Here is a 25,983-nt window from a genome sequence, read left to right as displayed (position 1 = left end):
CACTTGGAAACATAGCTCGCTAGTTCCACCTCTGTCCAGAGGAGTGACTGATGGCTGGAATCAGAGGATATAGGACCCACCAACAGGAAGCTAGGAAGTTGCAGGCAGACGACTGGGCCAGGGCTACAGCCTTGAGTAAAGGAAGAGGTCTGGGTCAAAAAGCTGGGAGAGGGAACCAGAGGTAGCTAAGGAGGACACATGAAGGGCATGGATGGTCCCAAGGGAAGATAAGGAGCAATAAGGCGCAGCCATCGAAGCAAAGTTTGTGTGAAGTGAGCACTAGAGCAGCACAGTAGATACAGATTTAGTAGGCAGAAGCCATTGCTTCAATTGGTAGTAGCAGGCCTGATAGGGGGATGAGGCACAATCTGTGCAGTGTGAGGCCCGGAACAGCAACGACAGCAAAGGGCTGGCTAGCAGGTGGAGTATGGGTCGAGGCCTCAGTAGTGGTTAACTCACTGAAATGGAGCAGGAACAGGCCTCAGTGACAACGAGGACTGTGGTAAGAGGAGAGCTACAGAACGGCCACAGATCAAATACGCAGAGGAGATGCAACAGAGCATCTTGGAGGGGACAGCGGGATGACTCCAAGCAAGTATCAGGTCAGATGACTCAGAGCAAGCATCAGGTCAAGTGGAGACGTCTTGCGAGAGCAGGACTCGGGCGAAACCATGGCCTCAGTTACCGGACGGATCTGGAAAATTAAAGGAGGACATCAATACAGGAGGGCATAGGAGACAGGCATCGGGAACAGGTAAGAAGGACATCTAACCTGGACCATGACAACTCCAGGTCGAGAAGGCTGGTAGATACCGAGTCCCAGTGGAGAGCTTAAATGGCACGTCTGTTCAGTCTGAAAGCTGGAAGTGAAAAAAGCTTTATTTTAACTCTCCTATTTTGGGTTACACTAAGTCGTGCCTCCCTCTCAATTGTAAATCTGTCTTCACACATTAAAGTTCCCCATTCCCTCCACCACTACAACATGGGTTGTTCAAGGTGCACAGTTGCACATTCTAGATTTACTCCTAACTCTAAATCAGATCCATCGCATTACTGACAGTACTTTTTTTTTGTCTAACAAAATAAAAATCAAGCAAGCACAGTCAGCTTCCATCCTACAGTGACCACCACTGTCAATTTAATAAAGGTGCTATCCTGGGCACACTAGTATTTGGGGACCAACATTACAGCTCATAGAGTTGGAACCTGGGTAAGGGTTCTAAAAGAATTTTTGAACCAGTAAAACCAAAGTGTATCCCTTCAAATTAATGAAGTGTGTACAAGTGAATATAATCATTTGAAAAAGTGCATCCAAGACCACTGCGTGTATTAAAACGAAAGAAAAACTAGTCTGGCACCCTGTAACAAACAATATATAAATCACTATGTGATACAAGTGTACATCAGGGTGTCATAATTAAAACTTTCTTGAGTCTTCATTTTCAAAGAATGAGGGGATGAGTCTGACTCCCAAAATAAAACCCAATAAAATATATAAATCACTATGTGTCAGCATATACAAAAGATAATTTTCTGTACAATATAGCTATATTGGAATAAGCTTGCCTGCCAACATCAGGGCATCGCCTGTAGGTGAGTCCCTAGCAAGTTTAACTGAGGTATACTTGTTACTAAAGTTGCTTGGGACTCACCTACAGGATGTGCCTTGATGTTTATTTTGAACATCACCTTTATATTTTCTTTTTCAAGCATCAAATGAATAACAATAATTGCAAATCAAATAACCTTGGGCCTGATTCATCAAGGTACGCAAACGTATACGCATCTGCTAAACGGGACTTGAGATACGTAAAACACCACATACGCAGCGCAAACAGAGCAGATACGGCACTCAAAGTCAACTCAATCTCAAACTCCGACGCAAATATAATGGTTTGCGTCACTCAAAGTATGAAACACAGATGCGTATGCGTTTGCGTACCTTGATGAACCAGGCCCCTTATTATTAAACAATGAGCATTAATTCAAAATAATGAGAGTCATGTTCTTCAATTTGTAGCAAAAAGTTAAGTAATAAAAATACATACATTACATAATAGTTTCTAGGAGAAAAAAGATTGCAAACCGCTGTCTTTGGTTATGCAAGTGGCTTTGTCTCTATGTAATAGCTTCCCTCCCTCACTGGTGTTTGCAAGGCAGAGGAACTATTAAAGGAACCACCTCCTGGGAGTGAGTATGACTTATACCCCATTCATACTGCACCAAAAACCTGGGTTTTTGCTGGGGCAAGCCCAGATGACCTGGGTCGAGGTGCAGTATGAATGGTCCCAGGTCTAATTCCCGGGTTATCAGATCCGGGAATTAGACCCTGGTCTTTTGGTGGGGTAATTCCCGGGTCTGCCCCGGGAAGCCTGCACTATGAATGGTGCAACCCGGGTTTTTCAACCCGGATCTCACCAGACACAATGTTAAAGTAAAAAATTAAAAAAAAAATCACAAGAGGAGCCAATCAGAGCTCCTCTTGTGATGTTGCCATGGAGACCTGTGCCGTGTTCAGTATGAATGCGGTCTATCCGGTATGTTGACTCCTCTGGCCCCCGGCAATATCCCTGGTTCATATACCCAGGATATTGCCTGGGCAGCAGTATGAAAGAGGTATTACAGGGACCCAACTCAGAAGTGGAGTCAGTCCATTTGCATATAGTGCCTGTGGTTTTCTGCTCTACCCTAGGCAAAAGACACTCAGGGCCGGATTAAGGGAATGGAGGCCCCTGGGCTAAGGGCGCCTCCATTCCCCCGTGAGGCCCCCAATGTGAGCCACCCGCCGCCCCCCTTCCCCCGTGAAGGCCCCCCAAGCGCTTACCTGTCACTGTAGTCCTCCGTCCCCGGCACGCTGTAAGCTCCTTACTGAGGAGATCTTGCGAGAATTCACTCGCGAGATCTCCTCAGTAAGCAGATTACTGTGCACCGGGGACGGAGGACTACAGTGACAGTGCTCAGCAGCATTGATCGGGCTGGGGGCGCCCTAAACATAACTGGTAACATGCAGCTGCATCTCAATTAAATATATCAGGCTCTTTTACAAGAATGCAGTACAAGACAAATACTCAATTTCTTCAAGTTTATACACTGTAAATTGGTTTCTGACAAATCATTTTGGAAGGCCAGATCAGAGCTTGCATAGAATTCGGAACAGTTTAAGAGTTTGAGTTAGGTTTATGGCTAGGAGAATCTTGGATTAGTGTTTGGTCTAATGTGACAAATATGGTTAGTGGTTGGGGTGCATTCTGATTTAGGACTTGAGCTAATTGTATTTGTAATTGGTGAAGCCAAGACTATTAGATGAAGGTTGAGGCTATTTTTCAATTGACCTGGGAGATATTATACTGACCACACACATTACGAGCCATAGAAAAATGGTTTCCAGTGCTACCCCTAGCATTTAAAGGACTTTTTGAGTTAAATTACAAATTACAAAATCCCCACCAACACCATTTTATGATCATTCCATAACAGTCATTTGATTTTATTATTTACATTTATCTATCCAGCTATGGTCTAACATTGAGCAGTCTCTAATCCTGCAGCTCTCAGACTAAGGAGTCTTTTATAAAAGTGCAATCAACCACAAATCCGGAGAAATCAGCTGTTTTCTCTGGAGAATGGCCATTGGCCAATTGATGAAAGGGTTAACATAGGAGAAATCAGAGATTTCTACTGCATTAACCTACTTTTCGTAGGTTAACGCAGTTCCCATTGAATTCTATGTTAGTAATTTACTATGCAGCGAAAAGCATCTCAGGATGGCGCTACCATACCTGTGTCTATGGGGGTCCACTGAACCTGGAATGGCTTTGCATTATCCCCTGCCAGTCAAATACTATACAAATGCACGAACTTAGCCGTGCATGCGCATTGCACCTTAAGCATTTGCTGGCAGCAATAGGCTACCGGTGAATAGTAAAAACGACGGTACTGCATTATGTATTGCTGCAATTTGCAGCAATACATAATGAGTGGTACAGCTGGATAATGATAAATAGACCCCGAAGCCTGTATAATAATGGATTTAAAGGTTCTGTACACTGTATATTATTAGACTATATTTCACAGCACTAGTACTTCAAATATAGCACATTACAATGTACTGGTGAAGCAGGAGACCTACATAGAAACATGGGTCTATAGATCAATCAAAGAATTAACATGCAGACAGAGAGTAAGTTGCTGAGCAGTATACAGTGGAGGTAGTTTATGAAGGGCACCAAATACACACTGCAGAACATCTTGTTTTTGCATCACAGCGCCTCAATAATCTACCCGTGCACTTTGAGGTGCACGCCTCCTCAGCAAAGTATGCCTCAATGTGCTGTGAGATGGAAAACTCTTTAGAGGTGCACTGTACAAAAGTGCAAGCTTTGCATCAAAGTCTAACATATAATCCTTTAGCCCCATTCCTCTCAATCAAGAACACTTTTAATTTTGTCTCCTAAACTCACGTTCAGTTTAGCCTCATGATTGGCTCTTGAGAATTTATGGACACAGAGACGTCTTTATCACAGGTGGCAATTTTATGCGTGTGAAGTCTTTCATTACATTGCCAATGCACCTATAAATGACCTTCTCTGACAAAGTGCAGAGAAGCTGCAAATGCAAAATGAGTGCAAAATGTAAGTCCTTTTGCAGATTGGAAATGGCCATGCACCCCTCCACGTGTTAAGGAACACTCTCCACCACTATAACTCAATTATCTTGCTCCGCAATCTGCAAACTGCTTTCTGTACAGCTCTGCGATATGAAGTGCAGCAGTACACCTTTACTCTGCTTTACCTCTCACCTCTGCATGTGCAAATTCCTACTTCTCCACATATATTCCCATCCTACCTAAAATTTTAAGGCCTGAAGCGCGAAAGAAAAATGCCGCCCCAGCACTCAATTTTAACCAAATAAACCTAAAATATTCATTCACTGCACCCCCTTCCCCTTCAGTGTTGCGTCCTGAGCCCTAGTTATGCCCTTGCTATATACCGTGGAGGAAATCTAGGCGCACTGCAAAAGGCCCTTCTGTGCCACATATATGACCTTCTGTATCAGCACAGCACTCAGCAATACTAGATTCTGCGGATAGGTAAATATAAATTAATAGCAAATGACCATTATCAGGGCCGTAACTAGGGTTGTGCGACAGGGGCAACGCTGAAGGGGGGGCGAAATTTAGGAATATTTTAGGTTCATTTGGTTAAAATTGAGAGCTAGGCGGGCGGCATTTGTCTTTCTCACCTCAGGCGCTAGAATTCTAAGTTACGGCTCTGACCATTATAGAAGTTTTCATAAAGTACTGCAGGGAAATTTTTTTTATTTAATAAGAGAACCTCTTCAAAGGTCAGCTCATGACCCCACAAACATTTAGTTTACTAGATTTTCAATCCTCCCTGATCAAACCCACTGTGGTAAATTCAATCTGATCAAATGTTGACTATTTAGGATGGAGCTACACACTGTACAATAATACAAAATTACCAAATTAAGTAGAACATATAAGGAAAACCCACTGATCTCAGGCTAAAAATCAAGTTAGTTTGTTATTATTAATATTCACCTCCATGCAAACTAACTCAATTCTGCCGCACATCAGGTGTCTGATTTTACGATTTCATCATTAACCTGCAGCTGATCGGAATACCCCCAATCAGTGTACGTTATATCAATGTCAAAAGACCCTGTAGCTTCCATGGGCTTTCCGTAATGGAATAAACGAGTGCCGGTGGCAAAGGATTAGCAGCCGAGGTAAATGAATGCCAAATCGGGACAATCGCTTTACACTGGACCTTGTATTCGATGTAAGACTGCAGTTAGATTAAGCTTCCATAGGTGGCAGCAGAGAGGACTCTACAGAGCCACTTGTCACGTGAGCCAATTCCTGGAAAGTTCCTGGAAAGCGGCCTTTGCATTTACCAGATATGGGGAGGGAGAGACAGGCGATCAGATCAGAAGCGGGGGAGGGTGAGCTAGAGACCCAAAGACTCACACACAAGCGGAGACGGCTAATGGGGGGATGAAATCGGGCTCCCTAATCAGAAGCGCAAGTCTCACCCAAATAAACCCACGTTTCTCTCAAGGCAAACCCCATTCTGCTACATGGATCGGCAGTCTGGTTGCGAGCAGATGGATGTGCAGTAGACGCTCTGAGATGTTGCACGGCTTTAATTCACCTTGCGTGCCTGTGTCGTGCCATGGAGCCAGTGCAATAGACTGAGGAGGTGGCCAGTAGATCCTGCATGGTCTGTGTGTGTATGTATGAGTCCCCCTCCCTTCTTTATTCCAAACTGCAGGAGAAAGCCAATGCAGCCTGTGTCTCTGAAATCAGCCAGACTGCGCTGCTTTGGGGGGCTTGGACAGGCGCCACAACGTCTCAACACCTCCAATTTACAACCAATCAGTATACCACTGAGGTGTGGCTGGGTTTTTTTTGTGGAGGGTTTGGGGGTTCAAGCAACAAGACGATCTTCAGGGGAAAAAACAGTCCAATGAAATTAGAGGAGAGGGGTTTATTCAGGATTCGCACCCCCAGTCACATATTAGTGTGTAAATTACATCCATGGGTTCTTTTGTACTAAATTGTAATAAAGGGAAGTCAATGCGGAACTATGGATCATCTTCTATAAGGAACAAAACACACGAGAACTAAAGGTAAAATGATTAGAAGTGGACATGTTTATGTGAAAGTGTGCAGTGTGTGTGTGTGTAAACACTGAGCAAGTAGTGTGAGGTTATTCTCGAGCATGCTTTCCTAGACGGCCTGGAGTTGTTGGGGTTTGTAGACAGAGGCTGTTCATTCTTGTCTGTGGTTTGCAACGTGGTAAACGCAAAGCGCAGACACAAAGGTAACGGGACAACTGTCCGTGAGAACGCTAATGTGGTCCCCATATGGTCCTAGGGATCCCTAGGAGTACTAGCGTTTAGCAAATGGGAGAGTGCCGAAATCGTATTTTTTCACTATAAAGGGATTAATGTAGTTGCAGCTGATGGTGTAAAATAAACGCAAAACAATCCTCCTTGTGCCTGGAATTAGTAGCAGGTAACAACGTTCCTTTGGACATCCCAATCACAACCTCTGGATACACCACGCAGGAACGCATCTATTTAGAATTAATGACACATTTCTTAAAATCCATGATCGAGTCTGCCCGACGTAACTATATAAATAAAAACCATTGCTACAAGCTTTCGATGACATTTCATCGAGAGTCAACAATGAGTTATTTTGGGGGATGAGACGTGACTATAAATAAGGGTGTGTTAGCGAAACTACTGTACAGTTGTTTTGACAAAAAATGTGTAAACGATTTTCAAACTTTTTTAATCTCTCTAAAATGCATTTTTTAAAAATAATTCGTAAGCTTTAAAAGAAAAGAATCTATATCTATATATATATATATATATATTTGTAGAAGTCTAGTTGTCTATTTAAGCTCTAGTAGATAGTATTAGAGGTTTGCAAGAGTTACTTATAATATTTTACGCTATGCATAAATAAGCTTGTTATAACAGTCTCCTGTACCTGCCAGCAACCCCCAAGGACCTCAAGAACATTGTTTGACTATCTCATGTCAAGTATCCTGTGGCATTAAATGAATGACAGTGGCACAGTTTAGGTAGAGGCTGCGGCCAGGTGTCCATCCCTGTGACACGACCATAGTTTGTCCGTCTTGCCTTATGTGGTCGCATTCACATGTGGCGTTTGAAGTATAGCTTGAAAATTGGCAGCTGATACAATGTATACATTATGTATGTTGAACACGCTCTTTACTAGTTATACAGGGTACATTAGAGCAGTACATATTTATGTAATCTCCCTGCTCATCCTAATCCTTGCCGTTTTTGTTGACTTTCAGGAAGGGAGAAGTCAAAATAAATAGATCCTATTCTTCCAGACCTCCATACACGGATGCATCGCTGTCAGGACTGAGTATGCACTTTGCTATGCGCTAAAGGTGAACAGCTTTGCCCATTAGACACCTTTACACGGCTGGAAAGAGAGGAGCTGCTGGGTGCAGCGCGCTGTCCAATGACCCTACGATCGCCCGACACCTCCGACAATGCCAGTAGCATACACAGCGGAGCCGGGGACCGGGGAACCTCCCCGGGGGTTACCCAGGTCAGCCTAAACCGGAACGAGCGCATTGCAGTGTCCATGGGGGAGCTCCAGCGATCAGGTAAGAGATCAGCTAGCACATGTGACGGTGGAAGTATGTGTGGCGAGATCAGATGGTAACGTGTATCGAGATGCATTAAACATTGTGGCTGTAAGAATTGTACAACTTGTTCTGAACTTTGTGTTGTAGATGCCTTATGACAGTCGCAGTCCGCTGGATCCCTGTAGTCACAGTGGATGATTCTGAAAGTTACAAATGCGCTCATTTGGCAACGATTTAATACTATACAATATATTGTTACAGCAGTGTTGTGAGACACGCTTACTAGGAGACTTGAGATGTAAATCTGTCTGGTAGTACCTACATCTATGGAGAATGACGTTATGTGCAGTTACACTGACATAATACCTGCTCATTTATAACTTGTAATAAAGGACACCTGTGTAGATGCTTTCTTCATTGCTATTAACTGGCAGTGTCAAGTCTGCATTGGGTTTGTATTTTGTCCTAAGAGGTAACCTAGCTGGTAAACGGATATTTGCTGTAAGTAAAAAGGAGACGCCAGCAGCAACTAATTAATAAATTGGATCTATCCCAATAGGATGTATGTATAACAGGAAAGTCTTCTAGCTTGCTATATATGTATAGATTATATAAAGTGCAGTGATTGATCTTGGTGAATTGACCATAAGGAGACTTGTGCATGGTATTACTGTGACCAGTGAGGACATCCTGTGTGAGCGCAGCTTGTCTGATAGATTCCTCCTGTCTGGGTTTTTGGGGCTATCTTGCCCTTCGTTTTCCTGCGCATGTCAGAAGCTTCTTACCGGCCTCTAGGGCGCTTCAGATTGTCATTGTCACAGGTCGGAGAATAGGTCTGAGCTAAGAATTGCGTTGTCCGGAGTCTATTCATCACAATCACAGTAAGGAACAGCATGGTTTAAACGACACAGTAATTTATTTCTGTTTGGGGGGATGAGATGGGGGGTACATTTTGGGCACGTTCTCTGTGTATTATATACAGATCTATGCCAGCAATCGTTTACATTTCGGGTGAAACGGGTTCATGACAAGGTAAATGTCATAAAACAGCGAGTGCTCTGTAAAGGTATAACAAGGGTCAAGATCGAAACTCTCGTCGGGCACATTATTTAATGTTATAACAAGGGTTTTCTTCTTTTATATCATGCTAGCTGTCTGATATATTTCAGTTTAAATGGAAGGATACAAAAACAAAGTTCATCTCTTGCTTTGCACCAGTGTACTGTACTGCATCTTCGGTACAGATATTTGCTTTCTAACCTTCCAATTTATCATGTACAAAATTCAGTAAATTCATACCTCATTATACAGTACTTCTGAAGTGTAGGATGTTTATTATGCCAACATTAAAAGCTGCTAAATAATGCATATAAATTATATGCATTAATTAACTAAAAACAAGTTAGTAAAATAGTGGCTGAATCTAATATTTTGAAGTTGTCATTGGGCAATTTTTTTTTTCCACTATTGTGTTTAAATCTTCTAATTCTGTTAACATAAATTGTGACCCAAAAGAGCATTTACTTGATGCTTGATCACAATTTTTCTTTGTACATTATTTGTACTAGAGCTGTCTAAAATATTCAAATTAGATTGCAAATTGCTTTGATTCTACTTAGGACTGCATGGTTTCTAACACATAATATGTATGTTGTTCATAAATAAGTTATCTTTAGTTTTTGGATCAAGGCTTTGGATGTGCCTAATTGACATCTAATAATGTTACTTACAGGCATTCCCAATTCATGTGACAAATCTTGAGCTTGTTGTATCTCTTAACATCACTTGATATTTGGCAAATCTATTTCATCTACTCTGCAAGAGCCCCAAATGTCCTTGACAACTATATGCAGTGACATCTTATGGTGGGGATGAAATCTAGAATTTATTGAAGTTTTTTGGAAAAAAAAAATGCAGTTGTTGACCCCTTTCTAAACTGAAAAATTATTGCTATTGGTTTTGCATTGTTTCCTGGAAAACTGAGCTTATAAAAATCAGGGACAGTTAAATTATGAATCTGTATCTGTTTCACCAAGTTTTGTCTATTATATACACATGGCTACCACCACATGCATTGCCAGAAAAGTCTTTACTAATCTGCGTGTTTGAAAAAGTGGACATGTAGCCTATAGCAACTAAATAGATTTTGGCTTTTAGCTATCATTTATATAGTAAATGCTACAAAATGATAGCTAGGTTGATTGGTAGCTATAGGCAATGTCTCCACTTTTTCAATATATCCCCTAGTCTCAAAATGGTCAATAGTATGACTCCAGGATTTTGATCAGATCTGTCAAGTCATAAGCTATATGAAATAAATGCTGTTATAATTTTTTTTTCTTTAAATGGGGTACGATCCAAATAATTGTGTATTTTACATACATAGGCGTGACATTTCATTAGGGTATTCCACAAGGGCAATCTAGAGAGGGATACTCTGCGCCACAGCTCGCTGACGGAGAGGAGTCTCGCAACGCCTTGGACTCTATTTTCCTATGTGCGATTCGCCTCTGAACTCTTCAGCTCCGCGAAGGAACATGGGAGGAGCTGCTGTCGCTAGACATGCGCAACAGTTCCATTTCGAACATCTTTATATGGTCTGTGGCCGCTTTTGAGAAACAACCATGTCACTTCTCACTCAGCACTGCAGTCCTTAAACAGACCGTCTGCGCCCACACCTTAATGCGTGCCTGGGCACACTTATGTATACATAGATCTTTCTGTTCTAGCTGTTCATTTGCTCTAAGCATTTAAACACGACTAACTCTTCTAAATATAGTGATTGACTACTGTTACCCTTGTCTAAATATGAGGCAGTGTTTTTACACATATAAAAATCTGGTTTCTAAAAGTTGCAATATAGTGACAGACCCTTTATGCTTTGAAGCCCAGCTGTTCATTGCATCTGTTTTTTCTTTTAAAGAATTACGGGATTTAAAGGGTCATATTTGATAAAGTAGAAAGTCTGCTCTTCAATTGAAATATGACGGCTCATTGGTCCCAAGACAGAGCAATTTCTTAAATATTCAGCTTGGCAAAGTTGTGCGTTGGGGTCACTTTACAACCACTATTCTACCACAGTCTAGCTCTAATGTCCCACTCTGTAGAGTAAAGCAAACTTTTCCCCTAGCTTTACCTTGCATGCAGTGAGTACAGAGTGACCCTAAAGCAGCAGCCATCATAGATTGATTTCTGGTGGTAGGGTGATAGAGGAAATGCTAGCAAACCTGCAGCAATACAGGCCACATCAGAGGAGGAATAATAGTGTGAGCATAAAGCAACTAGTGGACTGTAGCTATCAATAAGTCAGTTGCAATAACTCATGCAGACAAGTGTACCCACAAGTAGTTGACATATGGTGAATTATCTACATATGAGTTAACAAAACCAAGGATCAGAAAGAAGGCAGTGCACACAATAAATCCAAATGTATAAACTTTTTTTGTATTTTTAAATAACTTGTACATCTAATCTACTACTGAGTAGTAGATCCTTGTGGGGGCTGGAAATCCAGAAAAGTAAAGGACTTTAAACATGCTTGGAGTAAATGCAACTCTCCTGCAGATAAACTATAATTGAAATGAGCAGAGTAGATAGATTGAGTGGCCTTCAGCTGCCCTCTGCACCATGTTTCTAACCAGGTGGCTTGTAAGACATTCTTGCCAGTTATCCAGCCTGACAACATAAGGTCTTATACCAACCGGCATTTTACTTGCATTTTTAATGCTGTAAAAACACATATTAAAATGTTTGGTATGGGGTATCTTTTGTCTTGTTTTTTTTTTTTTTTCCTAGCTATTTTAAGCTCACTGTAGGGCAAACATAACAATGGAACAAACAGTGTTAAGAAAAAAGTACTGCATAAACTAAATGTAAATGGGTAGGATAACATTAGAAAAAAATGGTCTCTAGGGCCACACCCATTTGTGTACAATTTAACTCATGTTAAATACATAAAAATAAATAATAAAAAAGCCAGTGGTGAGTTATGTATAGGAAGTTGAGTTTTAAATAAGATAGTAGGTATTTTATTTTAGAAAATAAATTTACATTTATAGCGAAGCAAATGTACTTCTCTGCCTTCTGTATAATGAAGGAAAATCTAGTCTAATTTTAAGTAGGTTTTATTTTTTGATGTACGAACCTTAAATATATTGACATAAATCATGGTGTTCTGTTTGGATAAAACCTTCCTTTCTTATCTGGTAGCTTACCCCACCTATTCCCAACTGTAAGTTGTTTCACCTACGATCAAAAATCTATTGCTTGGTAAAAGCTCTTTACCAGTATGCAGAACATTGTGTATTTTATTTGATATCATTCTGGATTTTTTTTTTTGCTAAGCAAGAAAGTATAGAAATCCTACACTTTTCCAAATGGCTACATATTCAGCATATTTGAAGACCTTTTTAATACAATCTTTGGCCTCAGAGTGTGTGTGTTGTTTTCCAATAAACCTATGTCTATTTTTTTGAAAGAATTCAATTTGTCATCTGTCCTCAGAACATTTTTTTTATTAAACATTGCAATGTATCATACCCTGATAATTGGTCAACTGATGGCACTAAACAGAAAAGATTTGTGTTATTGTAATAAACCAATTAGTCCAAATTCAACAAGACGCGGTGTAAACAAGTTATAATTCTATATATATATATATATATATATATATATATATATATATATATATATATATATATATATATATATATATATATATATATAATATGTGTGTGTAAACAGTTCTACTATAATTGTACTGTAATCCTATTTTATGATGGAGCACAAATGGCTAATGCATCAACTGCACACTGTATGTTTCTTTTAGAATCTCTAAGCAGTTTCATATTTGCTCTTAAGCATAAACTTATTTTCAAGTTGGCATCTGTGTGTCAATGTATATGCTGCAGAGGACTGAAGCTGCCCAAAAAAAATCAATGGCAAGGGCACAAGGGGTACATTTTTATCTATAGTATTGCTGTTATATTAACATAGGAATAATTTGACTCTATGCATAGTGATAAAGTTTAGAAGTGGCTGATTTATAAGTAACTGTGGAAAGAACAATGGTTTCATCAGTTTTACTGCTGACAAGTGAAATAGTTCTGTCTAAAATTATTTTTTGGTGTTAGGATGCAGTGTTCATATCACATTAGTAATGATTGATTTCTAGTGCTTAATGTTCCTGCTGGATGAAACTGAAAGTAAAATATAAGACAGGTTGCTTTTCTGCAATTCTCAGTAGTGCATGAATATGGCAACTGGTAACAGGACAGGGAGTGTTAAACAAGTAGTAAAACCTTTAAATTTTATGTTTGGAGACTGTGGAGGACAAGTTTTTACTTTAAGCATTAAACAATTCATGTTTGATATAACTTGTCTGTATTCATAAAAGTAGTTCTAAATACATATCAAGATTTTCAGTTGTTAGATTATTTTGGTCATACACTGTACTGCACTTGTTATCCTCTATATAATTATCTTTGATTTAAAATTGAAGCACCAGATCTCTGAATTGCTAAGCTAGTTGTGTGAAGTGTTTAAAGTATTCGCCAGGGGTGTAGTGCACAACCGTATTGTGCTGTCTGCTTTAATGTATTAAAGGTCAAGTTCATGTTTGTCCTTAGGAGACTCAAATGTCTGGAATTAGCTAGCAGTACTTGGTACTGAGAACATATTACTATAGGTGATTTTGTTTGGTTTTTTTTGTTTTCCAAGTTACGTCTACATATGAAAGGGCATTAGACTCATTACCTGGAAGTCTAACCCACTCTTTGGAATGAAACTTCTTTTTTTATTTAACTCTTCCATTTTTATGGAGGATGCAAAAAATTGGGTTTCTGCTTTTACATCTTGTTACTGCAATAAAATACCCAAACTCTGGCTTTTTATCTCAAGTGCAATTTTTAAATTATTGCAGTAATATAATAAACAGAATTGTTCAGTAAAATGAAAGTTAAGTCTGTATTGTAGTATACATGTGGTTACAGGTTGCATATTACTGCATTTTCAGTGCTGTTTTTACAATGTTAAATAGGCAATGCAGTTTTCTTATCGTGATTAACCATAGGGATACCTTCATTTTCAATGTAATTTATATACAGTAACTTAAAAAGTGAACCACGTGTGAACAAGTATATATTGACAAATTGTGTTCTTGGATAGGTTTTTTTTTCTTTTTTTTTTTTTTTTTTTTCCCAGTAAAATTTTTAATAAGACTTATTGAAGGATAATATTTAGGTTTTCTTGTGCTGTATAGTTGCCAACGTTGAATAAAGGGTCCAGGAACTTTTATTTTTACTAGCAACGTAACCAATTTATATATGTACATTATATATGGTGATTGTAGAGCCCAGGCCCTTTCCAGTGTGAATGGGGCATACAAATGAGGTCACACACGGTGCATACTGATGTGTGGTGGTTCATGTAGCAAATTATCTCAATTGTTGCATTAGTCATCAACCTGCCATTTCTCTCCACTTGTTACCTGTTAGTGGCACTAATAGCATTGATAATTTTAAGAGATTTTCCTATCTATCTCTCCAAAGTAATGTAGTGCACACAACTCCCAACTTTATAACTGCACTGTGCCCAAGTCCAAAAAAAATAAAAAATCATGCAGAGTATCCCATGCATTTGGAGACAGTAGATCAGCACCAGCATCTGTGGATATCCTGCAAAATTAAATTCTACAGGTTGATAGCTACCATGGCAGTTATTGCATAATATCCCAAAGATCGTTTCAGTTCTGACTGGACTTTCAGGAGAATATAATTTTATAATTTATACAAGTTAACCCGTTCATGATACTCATGCATTCTAGTCAAATCAAGCTACTTAAGGTGTTAAAAAGGTTCTTGTCATGCATTTGGGGCTAGCCCAGGCCTCCTCAGGGAAAGAGCGTTACTTCCCGATGCAAGCGCCCTTTTTTAACGTGGTTTTATCCACATGTCACCACCTCATCATTCTTCTCCATCACCTCATCCTTCATTTTCATCGCCACATCTATCCAGATGTCTATCCAGACACAGGGATCTCTCTCAGCGGTCCTGAGTATCACACTCCTCTCCCCACTGTCACCCCCGGTAACCACCAACCACTCCCCACTGTCACCCCCGGTAACCACCAACCACTCCCAACTGTCACTTCTCCAAGAAATATATATATATATATATATATATATATATATATATATATATATATATATATATATATATATATATATATATATATATATATTTAGTTTAAATCTTTATAAACACTTTTAACAATTAACAAATTAAATTAACAAATTAAAAACATCTTGGTATACCAAATTTCAGCCCTTTCTGAGTTGTTTTTTCCACACACACTAAGAATTTAGTAGGTCAGTGTATAACTCCGCCCAGCAGATGGCGCTGCAGCTTTGTTTTATTTTTTCCACAGACAGACTAACACACGCCACTAGACGTTTATATTATAGATACTATAAATGGTTTTTTTTTGGTGTGTTGAAATGTGATGCTTGCTGCTTAGACTAACGTGGGAATATACCACAGTGTCATATTAAAGTCTAATGAAAGGAACTTATTGAATAATGCAAGACGCGTAGCAATATTGCTTGATATTCTGATTTTCCAGTAACCATGTAGATTAAAGCTGAATTATAGTTGATGGTACTTTCCAACAACCACAAAAATTTGGTGGTAGTATATGTTAGAAAGGGGAATGGCTGTTCAGTTCTGCCATAGTAACTATTTTCACAGTGGCTCTCAGGTTATATGGCGTCCTGCTCATAGATCACTTTGCTTAGAAAATATTCATGAATATCCCAGCTGACCTCTTGGAGTGACCGGGGGGGGGGGATAATTTTACAATACAGTGTGTGTGATATGCCTTATACTACATATGGTCTTCCTGATGAAAACTAAAGTGATAACATCGGAAGTCAGTTTATTCAAGTATATGTTGTAGCGTCTTGCCATCACTTGTGTAGTCTAATACATTCTTCACCCTTATATAGAATCCACTATTTTGGCACAATGTTTAAATACTTTCCCTGCTGCTGTGCAGTGGTGAACAGCGGCTGCACATGTGCAGCAGTTTCATACCCTTTTACGGGAGGGGGTTAGAAGGGTGCACCTAATACTTGAGAAGCACTAGGCACTTACCTGTGACAAAGCCCCCAAATGTCAAAACCATGCCCCTGTTGTGATATGGCCATGCCCTGTCACCCCCTCTGCCCCACTTTGTATAGCTGCAATATTGGGAGCTATGTTTTGCTGTAATACTTGAATGATATATGCTTCATTACCTTTCAGAGTACAAATCTTTCAGATTTGTGTTGTGTAAATAGGCAATCTGCTTTATACTATCTGGGTGTGCAGTTAGCCTTGAAACTAAATACCCTATGAAAGATTCATTAAATGCTAGTTATTAAAATGTCTAAAGAGAATCTTCTGATATGTAGAGGCACTTTATACATTCATATACAGTAAAGGTTAAGGGCATTCATCTGGGAAGATGTCTAACAAAAGGTGGGTAATGTTTTTTTCTAAATGGCTTAAGTGTTCCCATTATTGCATTGTTGTGCAGAAGCAAGATAACTAGATGCAGTTGAACAGGGCTGCCAAGAGGAATTCAGGGCCCCGGTACAACAACTTCAATGGGCCCCCATAATAGTTGAGCATGTAAAAAAATTTGCGACAGCACGAAAGTTGATGTGATCATACGATTTGGGGCGTGGCTAGCAGGTGAAAAGTGCTAGGCCACCCTCCTACACAAAAAACCCTGCATTGTTGTGTACACCATTGACACAAGGGTGCAGTGCCTGCTTGCTGGAGCGTGACATATGTCCCAGTACTCCTGACTTTCAGGACATCTAGCACCATAGTGTAGTATAGAAACAATGCAGTGTGTACCTAAAGAGTTCACTCTTGGCCTGCACCTTACATTGGGCTGAACAGTCACCAAAAATCAGGATTGTCCCACTAGAATCACAACATTTCAGAGTGTCCTACCTGTTCGTCTCACTTTCACCACCTGTGGCTGCTGCTTTCTTTAGTTGTGGCTTGTCTGGATCCTGGAATGTTGGGGGCCCTATATGGGGAAAAAAATGGGTACACTTAGAAAACTACAACCAACCCCATTGTTAAATCAATAGCACTCACGAGTAATAATTAGGCCTTCCTCCAGCCCCATTAAAATAATAGTATTCCCATTGAATAAACTTATTTCCCTCCCTACAAACAGCCCCAGCAATAAATTAATAGAATTTACATTTCAGAAATATAACTATTCCCTGCAACCATCACTGGCATTAAATAATTCATGGTCACATTTAATGGACCTCATTCTCCCCAAACTCACCCCCACATTCAGTAGCCCCAATACACCCCATCTTAAATTAATAGTCCCCAGTATTACATTGAACCACCATCACCCCACAAACAAAATAGCACCCATTAATTAGCCACCACCTACCTCACGCTACATTTCCACAAGTCCCCTGTGCCATCACATATACATTACTGTGCCCCTTCATCACAACCACGCTGTACCACATTATGATCATACTGCACCCTGCATGCTGCTTTTCCCCCCTTCGCTGCACTGTGCCTCCCCCCCCCCCCCCTTTCGCTGCACTGTTGGGTTACACAATGATAAGCTGATGGGTACACTTATTGCTTAGCCATTTTTAAGTTCTTCATATAGGTTGCAATTCGGATAGCCAGTCTGGCCATAAATCACTGTAATAGCCCAAAACAACTGGCAACCCTGAACAAAACTTAATGTTAAACTGGACTAGCAAAGAGACTGGATGATCGTAACCAGGGCCTGATTAAGGGTTCTGGCCGCCCTAGGCTAATACGGCCGCAGCGCCCCCCCCTCCTCCGAATATATAGGTGTATAGGAACACTCCTGAATATGAATGTTCAGGTGTATTCTCCAGCATTCAAATTTAGACCATTGTCTCTTACCTGTCCTTGCTCTTCTCTCTTGCAACTTTGTTATCCTCTCGTTGGCTTCTGGAAAGTTGGCGTCCTTTTTTGAAAATGCAAAAATATATTATAATGCAAACCCTGAATGATTAGGCCCTTTAGTTAAAACAAAACACTCCATTATGGCCAGCTAAAAGTACCCCATTGGACAGGCATATATAAGCAATATCTGAATATTTGTTGTCAATCAAATACAAACCTCTACCAGCCCCATCTCACTAATATTTAGTATTCTAGTGATTGCTGAGACCACCCATGTGACAACCACACAATTATGAGATTCTGCCCCCCAAAGCTGCTCTATTTTTTAAAAAGCCCCTGCAGCCATTTTCCTAAACCACAACCCCCCGCACAGGCATTTTCCTTAACCCCTGCTGCAGCCATTTTCTTTACCTCCCACCCTGCATCCATCCCCCTTGCAGCTATTTTCCTTACCTCCACTCTGCTAACTAGCTATCCCCCCCCGTCACATCAAAACTCCCCCAGTCACATATATCAGCCCCCCTCCTCTGCCCTCCTTCATACATATCAACCTCTCTCCCTCCCTATAGATTTTCATGGCAGCCCCCCCCCCTCCCACCTTATAGATTTGTATGACAGTCCCCCCTCTCCCTCCCTATACATATGCATGACAGTCCCCCCTCTCCCTCCCTATAGATATGCAGGGTAGTTCCCCGTCCCCCCCCTCCCTATAGATATGCAGGGTAGTTCCCCGTCCCCCCCCTCCCTGTAGATATGCAGGGTAGTTCCCCGTCCCCCCTCCCTGTAGATATGCAGGGTAGTTCCCCCCCCCCTCCCTGTAGATATGCAGGGTAGTTCCCCCCCCCCCCCTCCCTGTAGATATGCAGGGTAGTTCCCCCCCCCCCCCCCTCCCTGTAGATATGCAGGGTAGTTCCCCCCCCCCCCCTCCCTGTAGATATGCAGGGTAGTTCCCCCCCCCCCTCCCTGTAGATATGCAGGGTAGTTCCCCCCCCCCCCCTCCCTGTAGATATGCAGGGTAGTTCCCCCCCCCCCTCCCTGTAGATATGCAGGGTAGTTCCCCCCCCCCCCCTCCCTGTAGATATGCAGGGTAGTTCCCCCCCCCCCTCCCTGTAGATATGCAGGGTAGTTCCCCCCGTCCCCCTCCCTGTAGATATGCAGGGTAGTTCCCCCCGTCCCCCTCCCTGTAGATAGGCAGGGTAGTGTCCCCCCCCGTCCCCCTCCCTGTAGATAGGCAGGGTAGTGTCCCCCCCGTCCCCCTCCCTGTAGATAGGCAGGGTAGTGTCCCCCCCGTCCCCCTCCCTGTAGATAGGCAGGGTAGTGTCCCCCCCGTCCCCCTCCCTGTAGATAGGCAGGGTAGTGTCCCCCCCGTCCCCCTCCCTGTAGATAGGCAGGGTAGTGTCCCCCCCGTCCCCCTCCCTGTAGATAGGCAGGGTAGTGTCCCCCCCGTCCCCCTCCCTGTAGATAGGCAGGGTAGTGTCCCCCCCGTCCCCCTCCCTGTAGATAGGCAGGGTAGTGTCCCCCCCGTCCTCCTCCCTGTAGATAGGCAGGGTAGTGTCCCCCCCCGTCCTCCTCCCTGTAGATAGGCAGGGTAGTGTCCCCCCGTCCCCCTCCCTGTAGATAGGCAGGGTAGTGTCCCCCCCGTCCCCCTCCCTGTAGATAGGCAGGGTAGTGTCCCCCCCCGTCCCCCTCCCTGTAGATAGGCAGGGTAGTGTCCCCCCCCGTCCCCCTCCCTGTAGATAGGCAGGGTAGTGTCCCCCCCGTCCCCCTCCCTGTAGATAGGCAGGGTAGTGTCCCCCCCCCGTCCCCCTCCCTGTTGATAGGCAGGGTAGTGTCCCCCCCCCCTGTCCCCCTCCCTGTAGATAGGCAGGGTAGTGTCCCCCCCCGTCCCCCTCCCTGTAGATAGGCAGGGTAGTGTCCCCCCCCGTCCCCCTCCCTGTAGATAGGCAGGGTAGTGTCCCCCCCCCGTCCCCCTCCCTGTAGATAGGCAGGGTAGTGTCCCCCCCCCGTCCCCCTCCCTGTAGATAGGCAGGGTAGTGTCCCCCCCCCCGTCCCCCTCCCTGTAGATAGGCAGGGTAGTGTCCCCCCCCCCCCGTCCCCCTCCCTGTAGATAGGCAGGGTAGTGTCCCCCCCCCCGTCCCCCTCCCTGTAGATAGGCAGGGTAGTGTCCCCCCCCCCGTCCCCCTCCCTGTAGATAGGCAGGGTAGTGTCCCCCCCCCCCGTCCCCCTCCCTGTAGATAGGCAGGGTAGTGTCCCCCTCCCTGTAGATAGGCAGGGTAGTGTCCCCCCCCCCCCCCCGTCCCCCTCCCTGTAGATAGGCAGGGTAGTGTCCCCCTCCCTGTAGATAGGCAGGGTAGTGTCCCCCCCCCCCGTCCCCCTCCCTGTAGATAGGCAGGGTAGTGTCCCCCCCCCCCCGTCCCCCTCCCTGTAGATAGGCAGGGTAGTGGCCCCCCCCGTCCCCCTCCCTGTAGATAGGCAGGGTAGTGTCCCCCCTTCACTTACCTGTAGTTGTGCCAGCGTCGCTCCTCTCCTCAGATCAGCAGATAGGAAGTGAAGACGCCCTGCTTCCTGTCTGCTGCACAGCAACAGGCAGCCTGGCGATTGGCTGTGTGTTGCTAACCACTGATCACCAATGCTTTTGATCGTCGAGCCCTCCACCCCCGTCCCCCCCCCCCCCCCCCCCCCCGCGGCGAAAAAATGAATGAAAAAAAAAAATAATAAAAAAAAAAAAAATACCCACAGTGCAGCGCCCCCCGGGACCCAGCGCCCCAGGCTGCAGCCTGGTCAGCCTAGTGGTTGATCAGGCCCTGATCGTAACCTGACAGTGTGTGTAGTCATCAGTCCACTACACTTACTGGATCCTATGCCATGGTTGCTATATTACTTGCAAATTTGGTCGAGTGTATAAGTATATGGCACCTATGACCAATGTTTGTTATTAATAATAATTAATTCACATGTCTGCTCTATTCAGTCTTGGAGGTTTTGATCTATAAGTGACTTACCATCAGGAATATATGTGGGTAGGCTATGATTACTTGGAACTAAAATTGAATTGTTTGTACATGAAGGGGGTTCCCTTAAATTAGTAACACCAAAATAATACTCCATACTTTTAGTTATGGAAAGGTCAGGGAAAAACCACTGTGGATGTGGCATATGACATGCGTTATTCCAGAAAGTAAAATGTCCAAACTATCTATAGGATGGCTTTGGGAGCAGTGATGGATTATGAACATACTGGCATAACAAGGTGGAGTACCCAGAAGTGGAAGCTGTAGGGCACATACCTACTGGCTTTCATTTATGTCTTGCAATTGCTTTAATGTTAATAAAATGCATGTAAAGGTATCTGGTGATACAAGAAAATTGTTTATAACGACAGACTGACTGCTGATATCAGTTTACTAGAGTTGCAACAGCATTTTAGTAGTCTATTCACAAGATAGGTTTCACATTTGACTCTGGGTGTAAGTATACTCTTCCTAAATGCTTCTTGTCATATGTAGACCAGGAGAACATACTGCAGTATACACACAAGCATCTGTTCACTAAAGTCAAATCAGAACACACAACACATTAAAAAAATAAACCCTTAACAGTATAATCATTAATAAAAAGTGTGGATTTAAAGTTTCCCCAGTAAGTAAAGATTTTTTTTTTTTAATGCATACTGTAAATGCAATGTGTTTATATAGTCAATCATGCTTGCATACACCTGTCCTGACACACCTACATTAGTTACAAGCATCCTCATGCAGAAGCTTGGCGGGCTGGAGTAGCTAGTGGGCTGCCCAAGTAGGAGGAGTGCTTTGTCCTGATTGCCAAACAGCACAAAGTTGGAAGGTGGACAGTCCAGCCTCGGGGAGGAGCATCTGGTGCTGCATTGCAGACACTCATTAGTCCATTTCACTCATAGTATGTTGGGATGAGCGCCTCTGCAGCATACTGCCACTCATCCCGTGAATCAGTCACATGCTCTGGCCTGTGACCATGTGCTCTGGGCTGCTGCACTGGCCCCACCACCCTCATTATGACCCTGGGACCACTGAATGATGACTGTTGTACCCTGGAGCATATTTACAAAGGGCCAGATTAACAAAATTGACTGCATACATATTGTAGTAAGTCGCAAATAAAAAAAAAAAAAAACAACTTTACTTACATTCTCAAGCTGATTCAGTCCTGAATTTACATTTTGCCATGAAAGTGGTCTCCATCTCCAAACCTGGGGCCTGATTCATTAAGGATCTTAACTGATGAAACTTCTTATTTCAGTCTCCTGGACAAAACCATGTTACAATGCAAGGGGTACAAATTGGCATTCTGTTTTGCACAAGTTAAATACTGACTTTTTTCATATAGCACACAAATATCAACTTTAAATTTCAGTGTACAAATAAGTACTTCTTCCTTCATTAAAACTTCAACTTATTTGATGGGCAGTGTTTCTGGTTGTAGAAGTTTCCTTCAGGCTGCAGAGATTGGTTTACAATTGTTGTGTAGCTCTATAGTATAATGAAGAAAACACCTTTTAATTGCAGTTAATATCTATAGATATTGTAAATAACCTAGAGATATTTTTAGTGACACTTCATCAATACTAATGTCTTTCAGTTAAGTGGTATAATCTTACAGCCTCCTACTGTTTAACAAACACTGGTCTCCCATAAAATGTTTTTTGTAACAAAAACAAGAAAACTGTTATTGCTTTCATTACAAAAGTTATTAGATTAGATTTAATTTTGTATTGTACTAAAAGCCACTTTTGCACTAAAATATAGTGTTTGTTTTTATTTTTTATTTTTTTTAAAAGGTAGTATTTGAAATGATAGATGATAGCGGTGTTTTTTTTTTTTTTTTTTTTTAAAGAATTAAAAACTCATGTCTGTGTTTAACAGGTTGGTACTGGGGACACATGACTGTCAATGAAGCTAAGGAAAGATTGCAAGACGCCCCAGAAGGCACTTTCCTTGTAAGAGACAGCTCACACACAGACTACCTCTTGACCATCTCTGTAAAGACCTCGGCAGGACCAACAAACCTGCGCATTGAGTATCGAGAGGGAAAGTTCAGGTTGGACTCCGTTGTTTGTGTACGCTCCAGGTTGAAACAATTTGATAGTGTTGTCAATCTTATTGAGTATTATGTTCTACTGTCGAAGAATAAGAAGATAGAGACAGAGACTGAAAATGTTTCTAACAGGACAGTGCACCTTTGGCTTGTTAAGCCACTTTACACATCTACCCCATCCTTGCAGCACCTTTGTAGAATGGCCGTCAACAAATGTACAAACAAAATCCATGAACTGCCATTACCTATGAGATTGAAGGAATATATCACGGAATACCGTTATCATGTGTAGAGATTTGTCTGCGGCATGAGAAATTAAAACTGCAAGCAACTTCCAAATCCAGACAAATATGTTTGTTTTTTCTAAATCGGTTGTCCATTCTAAAAATGTTGTCATTTCAAAGTGATTGTCATAGGACTATTCATGCCTAAGGGGGATGCATCCTGTTGGGTACCCTAAGTTTTGTACATGTATATTTAGCACACTGATATAATATTCACCTTAACAGAAATTACATTTCAAGAATTAGTGAATCCTTGTAAATCAAAATGGTTTGGGGTGTTTTTTTTGTTTTTTTGTTAAAATTTGTCACTGCCTAAGGAGACAAACCTTTAGAGATGGTTGTCAACCAGCTGTCAATGGGAGTTGAACTAGAGTTCATGTTGTGTTCACCACATGTGTAGTGCTTCTTGATTTGATCTAATACTAGAGATGATCTCTATGGTAAATGTGATGCCACTGCATAGTGAGACTTTTGTAAATAATGCTGTTTGCAGTTTTAGTGGTCCAGCCTCTGCTGTTGTGACACTAACCCCCCCCCCCCCCTCCCCCCACCACCCCCCCATGGAGACCAAAGAGCTCTAGGAAGCTGCATCTACCATGCAGAGACATCAGAGGACTGATTAAATGTGTACCAAACCTTAGCAACATTTGGCACAGTTCTTAATAATTTAGACAAATATGGCCAAGAATTAAGTACTCTTACATAAATTACAGTTTATGGGATCAAACTTTACTATGGGGATCAAGAATATGGTAGCATTTTGTCTCATATTTTGTAACTAAAACACTGGCTACCAAGAGCTTAAGTAGCAGAGTACAGTGCAGAGCTTTGAAATGCAGAGTACCATGGCTGGATATGGCAGGAAGAGGATTGCATTTGATACCATTTACACTCGCACCCATCATGATCTTCTGCATAGTATATTTAACATGCAACTCCAGCGTCTCTCTCCCTTTTCATCCCTTGCAGATCACCACAGCTGGTGATCCGGAGGTGAAGCTTGGTGATTGTAAGCATATACAGAGATCAGTGTGCCCCGTGCAATAGTCTGAGGTGTGTGGCAATGGTAGGTACTTGGTGAAGAGGAGGTTTATAGTGGTAGCCTGGAATTAAACTCCTTATCTTTGTATATAGAGGGGCTCCTGGGATAATATGGAAGAGGTAAGATAAAGAATCCTTTAGTTGTTCGTTCATGCTGCACCCTGCCCCCCCACTTATTCTGCCGCTTCATGGAATGATCACCTCTGAGTGTAAAGCCTGCAAGCAGATTATTCCACTTTCATAAACCATCCAACTCCGTGACTCATAATACAGTGGTGTTTTGTTATAAATGTCTGGGTTTTTCAAAACAAGACTGCAAGCCTAACAAATATGTTGATACACCAATGCATTTACTCTGGTTAACCAATCTATTGTTTTGTGGTGCTTAATACTGTTAAGGTTGGGATGTTCATATAATGGGAAGAAAGTCTGAATGTATAATATGTTTGCTATCTTATATATTCCCCATGGAGAATAGAACATGTATTTACTAGGTTACGGTGCAATTCACATCACATAATTAAACTACACTGGTGCCATTTGTGCAAGCACCCAGTACACAGTAATGTTCACAATGGGTCATCCCAGTTTAATTTTACATCTGTAAGTGCACATCCATTTCAAACCTTTACAATCTGTAGTCAACATTTGTTTGGCTGTTCTATACAACATAGCCTACTTTTAACAAGCTCTGAGCTATTGTATGAAATATTTTATGCATCAAATATTGATGAAATATTCTGTTCTACAAATTAGTGTTTTGACAAAGTATCCACCACCCCTTCTTGTTGCCCCATGAAACTCATGTTTTCATGGCAAAGTTTCTATCTATCCAGTGTTAACAAATGGGTGGCTATCTCAGGTGCCTTAATGGTTAATTTAAATTCCTCTTGTAACAAAACATTGCTTAAAAATAATGCTGTTCTGTGTAACTCGTCAAATTAATTACCTGAATAGAATATGCATTATTCTAAATATCCAAAACTCCTTTGTGTGCTTGCCAGGCTGGTCATACTCTGTCGTAGTGGTATATAGTTGTGTATATTCTGAGTAAGATTTCAAGGTAGACTGCAATTTATTATATTCTCCCTGTATACTGATAAACAGAGGTAACAAATTATTCTAAGGTGCAATTCTAATGTCACTAGGCTTTTATTTTGTTATCCTAGTTACCACAGATATAACTGTTCAAAAGGTTCTCAAGTGTTGATAGGCGACCCAATACACCTCCATCTACATCCATACTTTAACTCATTCATTTATCTGTGGATCAAAATGATCTATTGAAAGACCTCTAGAAAATGTCAATGTTATTTTGACATCTGCTGGAATATTAGCAGCTGTTTTCAATGTCTACAATGTAGAAGGGTATATTATTGTATGTGCTTTTACTGTTCTTGTACTACATCAGCAATTTAAAAATAAAGACTTTCAACTGATTGTATCTGAGGACTCTGCTAACAAGAA

At 41.8% G+C, this 25,983-nt stretch overlaps 1 protein-coding gene and 1 long non-coding RNA gene across 3 annotated transcripts; one reads left to right on the top strand and one right to left on the bottom strand.

Moving 5' to 3' along the window:
* On the bottom strand, window positions 1-6,323 carry LOC142152607 (uncharacterized). 2 transcript variants are annotated; one of them, XR_012691367.1, is made up of 3 exons: window positions 6,174-6,323; window positions 773-860; window positions 1-694 (listed from the first exon to the last, which is right to left on the bottom strand). It is a non-coding gene; the product is annotated as an uncharacterized LOC142152607 (long non-coding RNA). The 2 variants fall into 2 exon arrangements; XR_012691366.1 differs by lacking the exon at window positions 6,174-6,323 and adding an exon at window positions 6,055-6,138.
* On the top strand, window positions 6,281-25,983 carry SOCS2 (suppressor of cytokine signaling 2). The gene is made up of 3 exons (XM_075209403.1): window positions 6,281-6,651; window positions 7,857-8,177; window positions 23,020-25,983. Exons 2-3 carry the CDS (start codon window positions 8,030-8,032, stop codon window positions 23,481-23,483), a joined length of 612 nt encoding a protein of 203 aa, XP_075065504.1. The 5' UTR covers window positions 6,281-6,651; window positions 7,857-8,029; the 3' UTR covers window positions 23,484-25,983.

This window comes from Mixophyes fleayi, chromosome 4 (genome assembly GCF_038048845.1).
Source record: "Mixophyes fleayi isolate aMixFle1 chromosome 4, aMixFle1.hap1, whole genome shotgun sequence".
Classification (NCBI taxonomy): Eukaryota; Metazoa; Chordata; class Amphibia; order Anura; family Limnodynastidae; genus Mixophyes; species Mixophyes fleayi.
This window is presented reverse-complemented; position numbering and strand designations above follow the sequence as displayed.

What these genes read in the sequence shown, in the direction of transcription:
- SOCS2 (XM_075209403.1), top strand. Translation starts at nt 8,030, where the DNA reads ATGACCCTACGATCGCCCGACACCTCCGACAATGCCAGTAGCATACAC. An exon ending in GGGGGAGCTCCAGCGATCAG is followed by an intron (nt 8,178 to 23,019) that starts GTAAGAGATCAG and finishes TGTGTTTAACAG; the next exon opens with GTTGGTACTGGGGACACATG.